Source organism: Cyprinus carpio, chromosome A5 (assembly GCF_018340385.1).
Source record: "Cyprinus carpio isolate SPL01 chromosome A5, ASM1834038v1, whole genome shotgun sequence".
In the NCBI taxonomy this organism is placed as follows: domain Eukaryota; kingdom Metazoa; phylum Chordata; class Actinopteri; order Cypriniformes; family Cyprinidae; genus Cyprinus; species Cyprinus carpio.
In genome coordinates this window covers 14,889,716-14,907,447 of record NC_056576.1, presented here as the reverse complement: position 1 = coordinate 14,907,447, position 17,732 = coordinate 14,889,716, and the positions used below count along the sequence as shown (strand labels likewise).

Below are 17,732 nucleotides of genomic sequence, written 5' to 3'. Positions count from 1 at the left end.
GAATCTAATGCTTTAGGACAGAGGAGCTCCAGCGTAACACCCTTTAATGTGTTGGGATAACTTTCTGTAGACTCTAGTGTTGAGATATTCTCTTGTGAGTTTCCGAATGAAATGTAAATTTTCCTGAGGGAGTTTCGTTTCTTCTCTTCTCCGGCTATTTTAAGTACTGTATATGTGTGAGAGAGGAGTTTCTAAATCTGTGCTTGTGTATGTGTGTGTGTACTCTGTTCAGGTGTATAATCTCATTTTTGGGACATATCCTAAAGTGGGCTCAAAGGTAGGAGAAATAGATGAAGGACAGCATGAACTCCACAATCCTGGAGAGAAGCTTGTACACCTGGAGGTACAGAATGACAAAAACACACACATTTCCTTGTGCATGTGTGTATATACACTACTGTTCAAAAGTTTGGGGTCATATTTTGTATAACAGTAACTTCTAATTGACTAAATATAAAAGTAAATGTGGTTTAAAAATAACAAACTCTAATTCTTTATTTCTTAAACTCCATTAAAATGCACAAAAAGTGCAAGCACTAAACCTACTCTAATGCAAGTCTGCAATAATTAAATAATATAATAATTGTCCCACACTTTACTTAATGCAGTGCCAGCTCATTCATATTTCATACTTGTTGAGCTGCTGTAAGCAACTTTTTTGAATACCACATACATAATGTACCTACTACTTGACAGATAGTCCTGAGGAATCATCTGTCTGTCTCCCAGCCCTTTTTTTTAGTATCAGCAATGCTTTCTGCCTGTAAATCATTTGCTCTGTTTGCTGATTTGTTGTTATGTCTTTGTGTTAGAGGTTTTGGAGAGAGGTTGTGAGGTTAAAATATCGGATTGAAATTCTATCAGATTTTTATCATGGTTAATGGATGGAAAATGTTGAATATAATAATACATGTGTTATACAATATTCATTTTGACAGCCATAAAAAATGTTTACATATTGAAACTAATACTGTTCGTTTAGATTCCGTAGATGGTTAGGTGTGATCTCACAATGCATCAGTGGCAGATTTTTTTTGTGTGTGTGGGGGGTGTGTTCATATTTTCATAAATTCTTAGGTTCTGGTTACATTTCATGCTGCTGGGCCAATTGAAATTACTGTTGATTAATTTCTTGTGCCAATTTGTTTTGCAAAGACATGGCCTACTCAAAACAGGGACAAAACGCTCCTGCTATATATAGATAGTAGTATAGTTTCCAATTAGGGCATGCAATTGCTTATAACCTTGCAATTATAAAACAATCAGAATGTTTCATTCATATTCAGAAGCAGTTACTTGGAGGCTGGCGTAGTCTGATTCAGGAGGCATTGAGAGACCCCACTAAAGCTGCTCGCCGTCAAGCTCTGCTCAAAGTCCTGTCCCAGGCGCTGGGGATCACTGGAGGTGGAGGAGGCCAAAAATTTGATCCTCAAGCTCTGCGTGAGATGGAGGTCGGTCCATTACTCCACTTTTAAAAGTGTTTTAAATGTTAAAAACATTTTTTGCAATTTCATTCCGCAAAAATCATAATCTTCAGTTTAATGACGACACCTCACAAATCTTCTTACATTTTTTTGGGAATTCTGTTGACTGGTGCAGTGCTTGAAACACTCACTTGTGGGGAAGGAGAGAACAGTGAGATAAGCAAAATCCTATTGGTCCCTGAGAAACAACAAGCAGTTTTACAGGCCTATCGAACGACTGTTTGTGGTGGAGAGGCAGAGCAGAGGGCCGAGATGTTTAAGGAGTTGAGTGAAGAATTGAGAGATCAGATTGATACACAGAGAGTCTTTGATCAGGTACATGGAAGAACAGCACATCTTCTTAACCGGACACAATGTGGTATTTGCATTTTATGTCTCAGGGGTTAATTTTTATTAAAGGTAACCTATACATGCATACATATACATAAAGAAATTAACAATTCATATTTCTGTGTGAAAATTATTTATTTTTGTCATACCAAACAACTTTGTCATATCATTTATACAACAATGTCAGTGATTTTTTCATTAAGTTGGTGTGTTTGTTGTAGCAGGTAGACAACAATGTCAGTGAAAAGCATGTTTGAGATTAAATATGAGACATTAATCTGAAAAAAGAAAAATCAATGATAATTGATTTTACTTGTGAGTACTTATTTCCAATCAAGCTGTAATTTTGTTAAATTATGCAAAAAGTGCTTATTTATTTATAGTGTGCTTTAGGATATAGAAATGCTCACTGTGAAACTAGCTTTAGAAAGACATTTTATTCCATTTATTATTGTTAAAATATCATTTCAACTGTAATTAAAAATAGTCACAGAGTGCTATTAAACACACGTGGTAGGAATTTTCATTACTTTCAGGAAAAATGAAAAGGAAAAAAAGACTTCTCCCATGTAGTTATACATTATTAGTGGACAAATTAAACTATTAAGGGGACACTTTATAAGTCTACAGAGCCAAAAGTGCCCATTAGTTGAAGAAACACTCTGATACTGTACATTTTTACCTATTACGATTAAGTATTGCTCCTCTTCCCTTTTTTCTATATGGCACTCTTTCCTGTCCTCCTTCCTCAGTTGCGTCTGGAGCAGTCTAACATGTCTGGTCTCTTGGATCAATCCCATCTCGGCGCTCTGCTGAAGAACCTGGCAGATGTAGAACGGCTCCTGAGGGATGTGGATTTGTTGTCAGGTCTGGCCAGACTGCTCCCTAAAGGGGCCTGTGCAGGCCACCAGCCTCCTCCTATAACCAACACCACATCCTGGAGCTCCAACACAACAACATGGGGTCTCAACACAACAGACAGCCCTGTGGAGGAAGGAGACAGAGCCGCAGGAAATGAAGCAGAGGCTGAAAACCCTAGATCACAGTTTTCTGCCTTTGTTCAGTTGTGGGCAGGTCTTCAGCCCATTCTTTGCGGGAATAACAGGTGTGTATATGAGTGTTACGATGTGTTACAATTTTTTTTTTTATTAAATCTTTATTGTTTTATCAGGATTATTGAGCCAGAAGCTCTGAAACAGGGCAATATGAGTTCCCTGGGCTTTACCAGCAAAGAACAAAGAAACTTGGGATTACTTGTCCATCTCATGACTACAAATCCCAAAATCCTCTACTCTCCCATTGGCTCAGAGGTGGACAAGGTCATACAAAAGGTAAGTCCAGACAAGTCTAAGGTGTTTCAAGGCTGAAAAAAAATCTTATAATGTAGCAACTGGGTTTGCAGCCCAAACCGTTCTTCAATAAAAAATTGCAGATTAATTACTCTTGAATCCAAATGACCTTCTAATACGTTGTGCTGGACATTCTTTCATTTAATTTAGGTTGTACCCAATTAATAGAGAATCATTTGGGATAGCTATAAAGATTTTGATCAGATTGTTTTTGTTTTCTCTTTAGGCTAATGAGACGTTTGCTTTTGTGGGGAATGTGACTCATTATGCCCGTGTGTGGCTCAACATCTCAGCTGAATTAAGGGCCTTCCTAGAGGAGGGTAAATTGAACAATCACCTGATTTGGCTCCAGCAGGTAATGTTCTGTCTTTCAGCTGCTAATTTAAGAGTTTTTAGTTTGAAAAGCACTTTGTGTTGTGCATGTGCTTGATCTCTTTTGTTTTGTCCGTATGTCGTAGTTCATTGCAGACCTGAAGAGGCACCATGAACTGCTGAACGTCTCAGACAGTGAGCTGATGAACAGTCTGCTGGAGGAGAACTTCACCCTGCCGAACACAACCACACTACTGGAGCAGCTGCACACCATCGATAATGCTGCTTGTGGCTGGACAAATTTCATGTCAAAGGTCAGGAGAACAATTTGATTTAACTAATCCTATCTTATATATCCATTTAAAAAAAAAACTTGTAATATGTTTTGAGGTGGAATTAGAATGAACATGAAAACATCATTTCCTTTTTTCATTTAATTGCGTTCTTCATTTAATTTCAACATTTTTTTATCTAAAAACTAAAGCTTATTCTAAATGCCTCAGGTCAGTGTGGATATCTTCAGAGGTTTCCCTGATGAAGAGAGCATCGTCAATTACACACTGAACCAGGCCTACCAGGACAACGTCTCAGTCTTTGCAAGTGAGTTATCACTGGATCTCATAAAAGTTTTTGTGAAAAAAAGTGATTGTAACACACCTTGTCAAATTCCCTCCCAAATCTAAACAAAGAAATATAAATGTATATTTTGCTTAGAAAATGAAATAAGTAATTAAGCCATTTTTTTATGACTGATACAATTATTTGCCTATGTGTACATACACACACACATATATATATACTATATATATATATATATATATATATATATATATATATATATATATATATATATAGTTCGAAATAGTCCGTTTATGTGTCTATGTTATAATATATATATATATATATATATATATATATATATATATATATATATATATATATATATATATATATAAATACTTAAAAACACACAAAAAAAAAAAAAAAAAAAAAAAAAAACACAAACAACAGACTATTTCATAATAGAAAACATTTTAAAAGAGTGAGTACAAAAAATAAAGGGCTGCTAACCCACTTGTTTCAGCCGCAAGTGCCTTCCTCAGTGTTCACTGTTGGTACTCTTGTTTAAAAGTTTTCTATTGTGAAATGCCCAGTTGAAGGATTTTTTTTAAAAGTTTGCATTGGATCATTGTTTTTTGGATTGCAATGTATCCTTGCCAAAGAGCACCTTCAAACATATCTTACAGAACCTCTGAGCTTACCATATTCTTCCTTGTTTTTTTTTATTAAAAATCCTATAACTGTACATTTTAGTAATATTTATTGTGATAATGAGAAGCATCATTGAAAATATGTTTAAATATATGCATTTATTGTGATGAGAATTTGGGGAGATAAAATTGTCCTGAAGATATCACAATGCAATGAAGGCTTAATTTTTTTATGTGAATGATTTTTCATGTAATTTTGGGGTGAAATATGACTCAGCTATTTCTTAACAAGATTTGAGACACTGACCCATCCATTTCCCATTAAAACTACATTTTCATGATTCATTTAGCCCCTAGTCATACCTTGTTAAATGTAGCCAGTAGCCATATGTTTAATCTGTGCTTTCTCTCTAGGTGTGATTTTCCAGACCAATAAAGATGGATCTCTGCCACCCCATGTTATGTATAAGATTCGACAGAACTCCAGCTTCACAGAGAAAACAAATGAAATCCGCCGAGCTTATTGGCGCCCTGGGCCGAACACAGGCGGCAAATTCTACTTCCTTTACGGTTTTGTGTGGATCCAAGGTATGATAAAAAAGCAGGAATTTGTCCTTTCCCAAAAAAATACAATTTGTAATCTACTTTAGCTGTGAGCACTTTAAAGTTTTGATTTTATTGGCATTGAAAGATTTAGCTTTCATCTAGAAAGTGGTAGACTAAACCTCTGAGCGTTAGTTCTGACATTTGTGCAGAATTCTTTACAAAACTGTTGACAAAGCAATAAATCGCCTGCTCTGAAACAACATCCACAGAGTACTGAATCCGCATGGGAAAAGTAAAATGAATTTGATGTTTTATTCAAAATGAAAGTTATTCTGGTGAAATGTGTATCTGTTTATGTATGGCTTGGTGCAACAGTCAATAAAGTGCTGGCTTGGCGTTTCTGGAAGCTGCACTTATTTAAGAGCTCAGAAAAGGCAAGAGGATCAAAGTTTTTCCACAGCGTAAAGCTGCTGTGTGTAAATTCAGCTTCAGCATGTTTACTTGATGGGGTGTTGACATTTTCCATGTTTCTTCCTCTTTTAGATATGATTGAGCGGGCAATCATTAACACGTTTGTGGGCCATGATGTTGTTGAGCCTGGAAACTACGTGCAGATGTTTCCCTATCCATGCTACACTAGAGACGAGTGAGATTGGTCTTTACTTTTTTGTACATTTTGTGTTCATAATTTTTTCCGTCTGACTGCTCATAGTCTAAAACACTGTTTAAGACACAGTGAATCGATGTTCAGTTGCATTGCATTAGTGTGTGTTATACACATTATGGAGTAGTATCTGAATGATCTCGGAGCTAGAAAGAACACAGATGCTTATACCTGTGTATATATATAAAAAAAAGCATCCCTCGCTCCAGGCAAATTCACAAACGCTCTGCTTCCACTCCACATTAAATTTGCAGATGACGCAGCATTAGTCAGTCTCCTTCAGGGGAAAGAGGACAATCATAAACCCATCTTAGGGCAGTTGACTTTGTGCTGTAATGCTTCTGATGCTTCTAAAACTTATAAGACCAAACAAATGTGGGTATATTTTAGGGAAAAACAACCTTAATGTGTGTTACTACTATTAAAGGAAAGCCAATTTAGAAATTCTTAAACTGTAAACATCTGTGGTGTTTTGGCCTTTTGTATCATTTGTTTGGAGACAATACTGTGGGGGAAAAAGCAGCTGAAGAGAAGTCTAACCACTGTAAGCAAACTTTTAGGTATCCTTAAAAAGGGTATTCTAAGTATCTCAGAAAGAACTTTCTCCTAGATCAGAAGCACTCACTTTACCTAGAATTGGATTCTATCTCCAGGTTGCAGGTTTAGGTTGTCAGCATTTTGTAAAAACAAAAGTGCTTATTTAAAAAAAAAAAAAAACTTAAACTGGGTAAAGGCAGCAGACACACATACACAAAATACATCACTTAAAATTGTGGGGTTTGTAATTTTTTTTTTTTTATGTTTTTGAAAGAAGTCTCTTATGCTCACCATGGCTGCAGTAATATGGTAAACAATACAGTAATATTATGAAATATGTGATGGCAAAGCTGAATTTTCAGCAGTGCTCCAGTCACTTTATCATTTAGAAATGATTCTAATATACTGATTTGGTGTTAAAGAAACATCCTTATTATTGTCAATGTTGGAGACAGTTGTTCTGCTTAATATTTTTGTGAAAACCGTTATATAGTTTTTAAATTTTTTTTAATTTTTGAAGAATATAAAGTTCAAGAGAACAGCATTTTGAAGTAAATAGAATGTGTAACATTATAAATGTTTTTGCTGTTACTTATGATCAATGTAATACATCCTTGATGAATGAAGTTAATGCTAGTGATGTTTTTGTGTAGGTGATAAGTAGTTACAGGTGCTTGCATATCAACTTGTGGAGGTGAGGAGTTGTAACAGGTGTTTCCATTTGCAGTTTCCTGTTTGTTATCGAGCACATGATGCCTCTATGTATGGTCATATCCTGGGTCTACTCTGTGGCCATGATGATCCAGCATATCGTAGCAGAGAAGGAGCAAAGACTGAAAGAGGTGAGAGAATAGACTGAACTTTCTTTTAAAACAAACTAATTCCTCTGCTGATAGACTTCAGAGAGATCGAGAGTGGTGCTATGGTTGATGCAAGGTGTTTTTCCGCAGGTGATGAAGATGATGGGCTTGAATAATGCAGTGCACTGGGTGGCCTGGTTCATCACAGGCTTTGTGCAGCTTTCGATCTCAGTGACAGCCCTCACTGTCATACTGAAATATGGCAAGGTCCTCCTCCACAGCGATCCCTTTATCATTTGGCTCTTCCTCACAATCTATGCCGTCGCCACCATCATGTTCTGGTACTGGAGCCATAATACGAATTTTACTTGCTCACTACCTGGCTTTATTCAATTTACATTGTTTTTCAACAAAGAAAAGTAGTCAAAAAGTTGTTAATGTTATGTAAATGTTCTCTCCACTTTCTTTTTGGGAAGTTTCCTAGTGTCTGTGTTGTACTCTAAAGCCAAACTGGCTTCAGCATGTGGAGGAATCATCTACTTTCTGAGCTATGTGCCATACATGTACGTGGCCATAAGAGAAGAGGTGGCTCATGACAAAATCACTGCCTTTGAGAAGTGTATAGCGGTATGAAGACATCCCATGAATCCCTTTCACGTTCCATTTTGATAGTCTATTGATCTTCAGTAAACATTTCTCATGAGTGATTCTTCCTCCATGTGTGTGCAGTCTTTAATGTCTACCACAGCATTCGGTCTGGGATCGAAGTACTTTGCCCTGTATGAAGTTGCTGGAGTTGGAATCCAGTGGCGCACTATCAACCAGTCACCTGTAGAGGGCGATGACTTTAACCTCCTGCTGTCTATGGTTATGCTCACCATTGATGCCATTGTATATGGTGTGCTGACCTGGTATATAGAGGCTGTGCATCCAGGTAAGCTGCAGTGATGTCATTATTGTACAGTGCAAACAGTGCCCAATTTCATGTTACACAGCATCAAAATTAAAGTATATGCTTTTGGGTTTTCCATATTTTTTTTTTCTCTCAGGAATGTACGGACTGCCCAGGCCATGGTATTTTCCCTTGCAGAAATCCTATTGGTTAGGAAGTGGCCGCATAGAGACGTGGGAGTGGCCATGGGGTGGCAGCACCAGGCTAAGTGTGATGGAGGAGGACCAAGCTTGTGCTATGGAACACAGACGCGCAGGTACACTTTGTTCCATATCCATCCTTTTTGTTTAAAAAACTAACTAACTCTTTGTTAAAGGTAGCTAGTTTTGTGAATAAATAATGTAATTTGAGATATTTTTAGGCATGTTATGTTGCTAAATTTATGTCTGTTTGTTGTTTAGAGGAAACTCGTGGAATTGAAGAAGAACCCAGTCACTTGCCGCTGGTGGTATGCATAGACAAACTGACCAAAGTCTACAAGACAGGCAGCAAACTGGCCCTAAACAAGCTGAGCCTAAACCTACATGAAAACCAGGTTGTCTCCTTCTTGGGACACAATGGGGCTGGGAAGACAACCACTATGTGAGTGTTAGGATATTGTGTTTCTTAGTGTGTGTTAGGGTGGTTCTGGACCCATACTGTGCTTGTTATTGCCTGACAATGCCACACTACAACCGTAAAATTGGATGTATGTATGAAACTAATGTTTCCTGCAGAAAATTCATTTAGTATATAATGAATCTCTTATAGGTCTATACTCACGGGACTGTTTCCACCCACCTCTGGCTCTGCCACCATATACGGCCATGACATCCGCACAGAGATGGAGCGCATCAGGCAGAATTTGGGCATGTGTCCCCAGCACAACGTTCTGTTTGACAAGCTCAGTGTGGAGGAACACCTGTGGTTCTACTCGCGTCTGAAGGGCATGGCTGAAGAAGATATCCAAAAGGAGATGGATAAGTGGGTTATCACACTCGCATTTTGCCCTTACACTTTCTCAGTCGCACCCATACTTGAGTTCATAAAGCCTGTGTGTTGGAATTCACAGGATGATAGAGGATCTCGAATTGTCCAACAAGCGTCACAGTCTGGTTCAGACTCTGTCTGGGGGGATGAAGAGGAAGTTGTCGGTGGCAATTGCATTTGTAGGTGGGTCCCGGGCTGTGATTTTGGATGAACCCACAGCAGGAGTCGACCCGTATGCCCGCCGAGCAATCTGGGACCTCATTCTTAAATATAAACAAGGTGATCTTATCATTACTAATCACAAAAACAGTACTATTTAAAAGTTTGGGGTGGATAATCAGTTACCAAATATATGATCAGTCCAAAACTAGAATGTGTGTGTGAGCAGGTCGTACCATCCTGCTCTCCACTCACCACATGGATGAGGCGGATTTGCTGGGAGACCGTATTGCCATCATCTCTCATGGCAAACTCAAGTGCTGCGGTTCCCCCCTGTTCCTCAAGAGCACATATGGAGACGGCTACAAACTTACACTTGTCAAGAAACAGAGTGACTCACACACCGCAGGTATATGTGAGGATACGTGTCTTCTCATTTGTGGAATTGCACATTTTTAATTAATAATGTCTGATTAATGTCTCATCTTGGCATTGTGAGTTTGAGTCCAGCTCAAGTTATTTCCCTATTTGATTCCCTATTTTCCCCATATATATATATTGTATTAAAATATTATAAACAAGGGTTATTAAACTAAAACTATTTAAAAAAAAAAATTGAAATAATGCTGAATAAAATCTAAATGTTAGATGATGAAAAACTTAAACTAAATGAAAATTTGAAACGTCTTTGCAACCAACTGAAATAAGTTGACGCTGTAAAATTAACTGAAAAATAAAACTTAACTAAAACTAAAATAAACTTAAATAATAATAAAAAAAAAAAAGCAAAAAAAAAAAAAACTTAACACTATTACTAAAAATGTATCTAAAATTAAAATGGAAACTGAAAATAGAAAACTAAAAGCTAATTTGAAATATTAATAAAAACTATAATAGTATATAAATAATACTAAAAGATTTTTTTTCTTAATATATCAAATCAATTATCACTTTTTATCTCAATCTATTGGTAAGTATCTGTTTTACAATGTAAAATACTGGTCGTTTTTCTGTGAAAATTTTGTTGTATCTGTTTTATCTCCATCATTTTTTTTTATATGGTTCTTCTGTTCCTCTTTTTATTGTTTGTTCCTTTTAAATATCAAAAGAGCAGATGAAAAATCTCCTAGTTTTTCTTCTGCTGTTTCATCTGCCATGACCCAACAAAATGTTTCTGTTTGTTCTTAGATCAGTCAAGCCAGTCTCCCGCCTCTTCGATATCTCCATGTTCAGAGAGCAGAGTGACACAGTTCATCCGTCAGTACGTTGCGTCCTGTCTGCTGGTGTCTGACTCCAACACTGAGCTCTCTTATGTCCTACCGTCTGAGGCTGTCAGGAAAGGCTGTTTCGAGAGGCTGTTTCAGGTACACACAAACATTTTAGAACACTGGAAAAACAGAATCTGATATCAGTAAAAATCTTTAGGGAATTGAATATGAGGCGTTCACTGATGGGCACATGTGTTGGGTGTATTTTCTTCAGGCTCTGGAACAGAGTTTGGACAGCTTGGCCTTGACCAGCTTTGGTGTGATGGACACCACACTGGAGGAGGTCTTTCTGAAGGTATCAGAAGAAGATCTATCACAGGAGAACAGCGATGCAGGTTAGATGGTCAGATAGATCTGTTGAAGAATTCTGTAGAGATGCATCTAAAGCCATGAAAATTTATTTATGGTTCACATTTCATATGTATCCCTCTCGTTTTCTCTGTCAGATATGAAGGACTCTCCTGGTGGAGCATCAGCTGGGAAGCCCTCTAATCTGTTAGGGGGGCCGCAGTGTGAGGGGGCACCAGCTGCTGCCGTGATCCGCCCAGAGGTGGAGCTCAGTAACCTGATGATGTGCTCCAGGCTGAGCCCAAGCCAAGCGTCCCTACAATCCGGTTCTTCTCTGGGCTCAATAAGAGGGGATGAACGGGGCCTTTATTCTGACTTCTATGGAGACTATTGCCCACTATTTGACAATGGCCAAGACCCTGATTCAGCCAGTCTCAGAGGTCAGGAAAATAGCATATAAATTATGATTATTATTATTTAATCAAATTAATTAAATTATTATTTTATGATATTAACACATTTATTAAATTAGACATTGTAACTGTTTTATTGTGCGGTGTGATTTCTAAAAACTGAACATTCAGAAGTGACTAGAACTGATCATTAGAAACAAATTATTACCATATTATTATTTTTTTTAATATAAACATACATTAACATATATTAACACGTTATTTAGCTTTCGTTTTCACATAAATTATTTCCTTATTAAAAAAACTGAATGCATTATTATTTTATTATTATTATTATTATTATTATTCAGTGTTGGTCATTTTATGTTATTAGGATAAATTTATTCAGTTTTTATTATGGTCTGTAAGAGTTCTCAAATTTCTAAAAAAAAAACTGAACATTCAAAGCTGATTAGGCAGTTAAACATTAATTAATTGTTAATTACAGATCATTTGTATTAAATATTTTTTTAATGTTTTATTAAATGAGGCACCTTACTATTGATAATTATTTAATAATTTATTTGTATTATTATGTATTTAATTACTTGAAATTTGTAGACACTTTTCTTCATTAATAGCTCAGTTGGTAGTTTGTAGACTGTGAAGGAACAAACTAGGAAACAGCTATTTTTATAGTTATAGCTTTAAGGCTTTTAGAAAGAACATTTTGTGCATTCTAGTGCTTTTTGCCAGACCTGGACGTTTAAAGCAGAGGTCTGTCAGAGACTAATGCATCTCTGAAAGGCCTGGAGGTAACAGATAAAGATAAGATGCTTACCTACCCCTCAGTGTACTATATACCCTCTGTGCTCCAGATGAAGAATCCTCTCCGGAGCGGACCATACAGGAGCACCAGGGCAGCCTTAAGCTTGAGGGCTGGTGGCTGAAACTCCGGCAGTTTCACGGGCTGATCGTGAAAAGGTTTCACTGTGCGAAGAGGAACACCAAGGGCATTTTCTCACAGATCCTGCTGCCTGCATTCTTTGTCTGTGTGGCAATGACTGTAGCTCTATCTGTGCCTGAGATTGGTAAGAAGGACACAGAGCAGTTGGAATGCTGTTTTTCTAATGAATGTAAGGATATCTAAATAAGATGTATAAAGGTACATATTATGGTAAACTGTATATATATCACAACATTGCTGGAAATTCAATGGAAAAAAATTTATATACACTTCTGTTTAAAATTTTGGGATCAAAGTATCATGGATAAAAAGGAATCATGATTAATAAGGAACATTGATAAAGAATGTTTCTTAAGCACCAAATCAGCATATTAAAATGATTTCTGAAGGATCATGTGACACTGAAGACTGGATTAATGATGCTGAAAAATTCACCTTTGCCATCACAGGACTAAATTACATAGTTGCTTTAAATTGTAATATTTCACAATATTAAAAATTGTAATACAATTTCACAATATTGCTGTTTTTACTGTAGTTTTGATCAAATAAATGCAGCCTAGGTGACATTGAAAATATTGCCAACCCCAACCTTTTGAACAGAAGTGTATACGACATACATTTTTTTAATTTATTTAATTATATTTAATATAACAAAGAACCACTAACTCTCAATGAAACTAATCTAGAAGGCAATATCTTTTTAAAAATGTAAGATATTATATAATTTAATCAGAGCAGTGTTTATCTGTTTAACTGGCACAAAAAAATGATGCAGATCTTAATTAGACCTACTGTAAGTGAAGGATGTTCTGATGTTCTCTCTTTGGCTCTTAGGTGACCTCCCCCCACTGATTCTGTCTCCATCTCAGTATCACAACTACACACAGCCTCGTGGAAACTTCATCCCTTATGCCAATGAAGACCGGCTTCAGTATAGGTCAGCCACAAGGTCAATGTACAGCAAAATAACACTTTAAATATCTACAGGCTTCTTTTGCATTATAATGCAGACACAGATATTTTCTCTCTCAATCCCTATCAACCTTTCTTTGCTCCAGGAGTAAACTTTCTCCAGATGCCAGTCCACAGAGGATTGTTAACACCCTGCGTTTACCCTCTGGAGTTGGTGCGACATGTGTATTGAAGACTCCCTTTAATAGCACTTTGGACCAACTGGCCCAATCCCTGAATCCATATGCCAACAACTCCAAAACCCTGGCAGCCCGCTACTTTGACTCTATGTGCCTGGATTCCTTCACACAGGGTGTGCCTTTGTCAAATTTTGTGCCCCCTCCACCATCTCCTGCCCCCTCAGATGACCCAGATGCACATTTTGAAGATGGCCTTTGGAACTACACTGCTGCTCCTCCCACTACTGTCCGAGGTCAGAGTTTACAGACTGGTGTATGGTTAAACGTGCTTGAGTTTGTTTCAACAAAGCTCAACACAAAACTAAACTGAAAGTGGATACTCCTGCACTTTCACATTAAATTCACAATTTAAAATAACAGTTTTTTTTATTTTAATAAATTAAAAAAATAATTATATCTGTGATGGCAAAGCTGAATTTTCAGCAGTCATTACTCCAGTCTTCAATGTCACATGATCCTTCAGAAATCATTCTAATATGTAGAACTGGTGTTCAAGAAATGTTAATAAAATAGTTGTACTGCTATATATTTTTGTGGGAACCGAGTTTATTTATTTTTTTTACATCTTACAGCAGTGTAAGAACAATATAAATACCTAACAATATAATTAATATATAAAAATGAGTAACGAGTAAAGTTAATGAATATAACATGATAAAACAAAATTTAATAAAAATTTTAATCACAAGACAAAAAACTATGACTACACTGGCTGGCAGCCAAGAGATATAAAAGAAATAAAAATAGATATATACACAAAAAATATACACACCTTTATATAATATAATAAAAAACACAAAAAAACAACTCCTCCGCACAACACCTGACTACTACTTAAAAAAAAAAAAAAAATGTATTTCCTTAAATAATGTAGATTATTCTAAAACATCCTAGGTGCTGACTCTTTTTTCCATTAAGCTGTGTAATATGGATTCCTTCACTCATTTGTTATTGCACCTTGCTGTGCTCCCACAGAGATGGCAACATCTCCCCCGACTCTGCCCTTGACCATCCGGGAGCCGGTACGCTGTATCTGCTCCATGCAGGGCACAGGCTTCTCCTGCCCCAGTGGAGTCGGGGGCCGACCGCCCCTTATGAAGGTAGTAACCGGAGACATCTTGGTGGACATCACAGGTCGCAATGTGTCAGAATATCTCCTTTACACCTCTGATCGTCTCAGATTACACAGGTAATCTTCTGAAAGGCTGTCAAAGGGATGGGATCGTATTTTAGTGAATTTCCTAATTGTTTTAGTTCATTTCCTAATTAATTTCATAGTAGTAGCATAGCAACCAAGATGGCTGTTTTTCTACTGTACCTTTAAGATTTTATATAAAAAGTATTGCATGTGAAATGCTTACTCTGAATTTGTGGGTTTGCTGCCAAGTTCAATAACGTTTTTTAATGAGCATCTTTGCAATGCCAGCAAAGTGATGGAGCTGACCAATTTGCTGAATACTGAATATTTTCTTGTCAGAGTACGAGTTAAACTGATTATCAAAAAAGAAAAGAATCTATGGTGATTTTGTTTCAACCCATTGGTTTTTAATTGGATGAAGGCAAAAAAAAATTGCAATGTAACTACTACTACTTTTTTTTTAAAATCGTATGCATTAATGAATCATGAACAATAAGATCAATAAGACACATTTATAAATGTGTATATATGTATATATGTATTTTTTACAATAACTCAAAAACTTTATGATTTTTGTCTTATCCTGTAGATATGGAGGCTTTACTGTAGGAAACATTCAGAAATCTGTCCCAGCATCCTTTGGGAGAAAAACTCCACCCATGGTGCGCAAAATAGCAGTGAGGCGATCCTCACAGGTAAGTCAGAGCATCCTTACTCTTTATAGCGGACATATTTTTTGAGCTAATATTTTTCATCCTAAGTTGAATGTTTTTGTGTTCCTCTACAGGTGCTTTACAATAACAAAGGGTATCATAGTATGCCCACTTACCTAAATGTCCTGAACAATGCCATCCTCAGAGCCAATCTGCCCAGTAGTAAAGGAAACCCTGCTGCATACGGTGAGTCTGAATTAGCTGCAGGTAACTATCTAGGAAACATTGACCTAAAACTTTGATTGACTATGTTTTTTCTCTGTAATTGTGCACATTTCACTGAATTCTTTTTAAGTCATATTCATTCTGTTGTTTTCTTTCATGAAGATTGTTTAATTACACTAAAAATACTGTTTGTGTTCACAGGCATCACAGTGACCAATCATCCAATGAACAGAACCAGTGCCAGTCTTAGTTTGGATTATCTGTAAGTCCTAATCTCTTCTCTCTTCTTCCTGTTCCAATCCTCGAACACTCATTGCTTATTTCTGATTTCATATCCGCTTTTCATCTTCTTCTAGGCTCCAGGGCACTGATGTGGTTATTGCCATCTTCATCATTGTAGCCATGTCCTTTGTGCCAGCAAGCTTTGTGGTCTTCCTGGTAGCAGAAAAATCCACCAAAGCCAAACACCTGCAGTTTGTCAGTGGATGTGACCCTGTGACTTACTGGCTAGCAAACTACATATGGGACATGGTAAGATGAAGGAGAGACTATGTGGGATTTGGTTTTGGTGAGGGCTAAAATGGTTTTCACACAGATTTCTTTTGTCCTTTTTTTGCTAGCTGAACTACCTGGTTCCAGCAACATGCTGTGTCCTAATTTTGTTTGTATTTGACCTTCCTGCGTACACCTCACCTACAAATTTCCCAGCAGTGCTCTCTCTCTTCCTCCTTTACGGGTAAGCTCATTCTGTATGAAGACTCAATCAGACAGTGTGACAGTAAATACAGTTTGTTTGTTTTTTTCATAAAATGTGACAATTCGCTTTCTCTTTCTAGCTGGTCTATAACCCCCATTATGTATCCAGCCTCTTTCTGGTTTGAGGTGCCCAGCACAGCTTATGTTTTCCTCATAGTCATCAATCTCTTCATCGGCATAACAGCCACGGTGGCCACTTTCCTTCTACAGCTTTTCGAGCATGACAAGGTAGGTCAGACAGAGAAATTTTTTTATCACTGATGGCATGCCATGTGTATAAATTGTGTATAAATAGGTAGTTTTTTTGGTGCATAAATAGATAACTAATTTTGGTAAATAGATTAATTTCCTGTGTGTATATATATATATATATATATATATATATATATATATATATATATATATATATAGGGGAGCTACAAATATACTGTACATTTATTTGCAAATGTATTTTTTGATGTATTATTTTGATGTCATGCTCTATTACATAAATTATTTAAATGGTGGCCTGTCCCACATCAGTGTTCTTTTCGACTGTATCCAATTATTAAAATCATCTAACAACGATATAACATTTTATCACTAATATACTTTTGATTTTTTTTTTTTTTACATCTCACAGGATCTGAAGTTGGTAAACAGCTATTTGAAGTCCTGTTTTCTCATCTTTCCCAACTATAACCTGGGTCATGGATTGATGGAGATGGCCTATAATGAATATATCAATGAGTATTACGCCAAGATAGGTGTGTTTATGCGTCCTCCATCTCAGGGCACTGTTGATGACTGTTCTTTGCTCTTTTTAGATCGTTAAATGCATTTTCTTCCCTGCAGGCCAGTTTGATAAGGTGAAGTCTCCATTTGAATGGGACATTGTGACACGGGGACTGGTGGCAATGACCATTGAGGGTTTCGTTGGCTTTCTCATTACAATTCTTTGCCAGTACAACTTCCTCAGGAAAGCCCAGTGAGTGTGATACTGTATATAGTATGTGTGTGGCAGATTAAAATGAAAGTGCTCTAAAGGTCACCGTTTTCATCTGGTTGAGAGAATGCCTGTCAACTGTCAGCCAGTTGAGGATGATGATGTTGATGTGGCCTGTGAGAGACGCAGAGTGCTGAGGGGAGATGCTGACAGTGACATGCTGAAGATCGACAACCTAACCAAGGTCGGACACTCCATGACATTTTAAAACTTTCCCTTAACCCTGTCTGTCTGACCTGAACGCATCGTTCTGTCCTCAGAAGATCCTCAGAGCTTGTGTTTCCTCACAGGTGTACAAGTCTCGCAAGATGGGCCGGATCCTGGCGGTGGACCGTTTGTGTCTGGGGGTCCGTCCTGGGGAATGCTTCGGGCTGCTGGGAGTGAACGGGGCAGGAAAGACCACCACCTTCAAAATGCTGACAGGAGATGAGAGCACAACAGGGGGAGAGGCCTTTATTCAGGAACACAGGTGCTACATTCAGACCGCTTTTGACTTCTAAATCCTTCTTCTTCACCATTCTCTATTTTTTGGCCAGAATATAGAAATCTTATACAATTTTATTTCTTAAGTAAATTATTTTTAATTGACTTTT

At 37.1% G+C, this 17,732-nt stretch overlaps 1 protein-coding gene across 5 annotated transcripts in view; it reads left to right on the top strand.

Annotated features, from left to right (window-relative positions):
- The window catches only part of LOC109081573 (ATP-binding cassette sub-family A member 2-like), a 48,164-nt gene that overhangs the window by 27,633 nt on the left and 2,799 nt on the right, over window positions 1-17,732 (top strand). For 2 of the 5 annotated variants that reach the window (XM_042754612.1, XM_042754607.1), the window contains 36 exons: window positions 233-343; window positions 1,287-1,451; window positions 1,578-1,799; window positions 2,567-2,919; window positions 2,986-3,145; window positions 3,390-3,518; window positions 3,622-3,789; window positions 3,979-4,075; window positions 5,101-5,274; window positions 5,776-5,878; window positions 7,161-7,275; window positions 7,384-7,574; window positions 7,710-7,860; window positions 7,963-8,167; window positions 8,283-8,441; window positions 8,587-8,767; window positions 8,936-9,148; window positions 9,237-9,433; window positions 9,543-9,722; window positions 10,502-10,677; window positions 10,796-10,916; window positions 11,028-11,309; window positions 12,140-12,352; window positions 13,066-13,168; window positions 13,290-13,615; window positions 14,358-14,571; window positions 15,110-15,215; window positions 15,308-15,419; window positions 15,600-15,660; window positions 15,755-15,929; window positions 16,019-16,134; window positions 16,235-16,382; window positions 16,777-16,900; window positions 16,989-17,120; window positions 17,202-17,323; window positions 17,430-17,608. In XM_042754612.1, the coding sequence (XP_042610546.1) occupies window positions 233-343; window positions 1,287-1,451; window positions 1,578-1,799; window positions 2,567-2,919; window positions 2,986-3,145; window positions 3,390-3,518; window positions 3,622-3,789; window positions 3,979-4,075; window positions 5,101-5,274; window positions 5,776-5,878; window positions 7,161-7,275; window positions 7,384-7,574; window positions 7,710-7,860; window positions 7,963-8,167; window positions 8,283-8,441; window positions 8,587-8,767; window positions 8,936-9,148; window positions 9,237-9,433; window positions 9,543-9,722; window positions 10,502-10,677; window positions 10,796-10,916; window positions 11,028-11,309; window positions 12,140-12,352; window positions 13,066-13,168; window positions 13,290-13,615; window positions 14,358-14,571; window positions 15,110-15,215; window positions 15,308-15,419; window positions 15,600-15,660; window positions 15,755-15,929; window positions 16,019-16,134; window positions 16,235-16,382; window positions 16,777-16,900; window positions 16,989-17,120; window positions 17,202-17,323; window positions 17,430-17,608 (5,984 nt within the window). Of the gene's footprint in view, window positions 1-232; window positions 344-1,286; window positions 1,452-1,577; window positions 1,800-2,566; window positions 2,920-2,985; window positions 3,146-3,389; window positions 3,519-3,621; window positions 3,790-3,978; window positions 4,076-5,100; window positions 5,275-5,775; window positions 5,879-7,160; window positions 7,276-7,383; window positions 7,575-7,709; window positions 7,861-7,962; window positions 8,168-8,282; window positions 8,442-8,586; window positions 8,768-8,935; window positions 9,149-9,236; window positions 9,434-9,542; window positions 9,723-10,501; window positions 10,678-10,795; window positions 10,917-11,027; window positions 11,310-12,139; window positions 12,353-13,065; window positions 13,181-13,289; window positions 13,616-14,357; window positions 14,572-15,109; window positions 15,216-15,307; window positions 15,420-15,599; window positions 15,661-15,754; window positions 15,930-16,018; window positions 16,135-16,234; window positions 16,383-16,776; window positions 16,901-16,988; window positions 17,121-17,201; window positions 17,324-17,429; window positions 17,609-17,732 lie in introns of all 5 variants that reach the window. The other 3 variants (XM_042754600.1, XM_042754597.1, XM_042754604.1) reach the window with 2 other exon arrangements.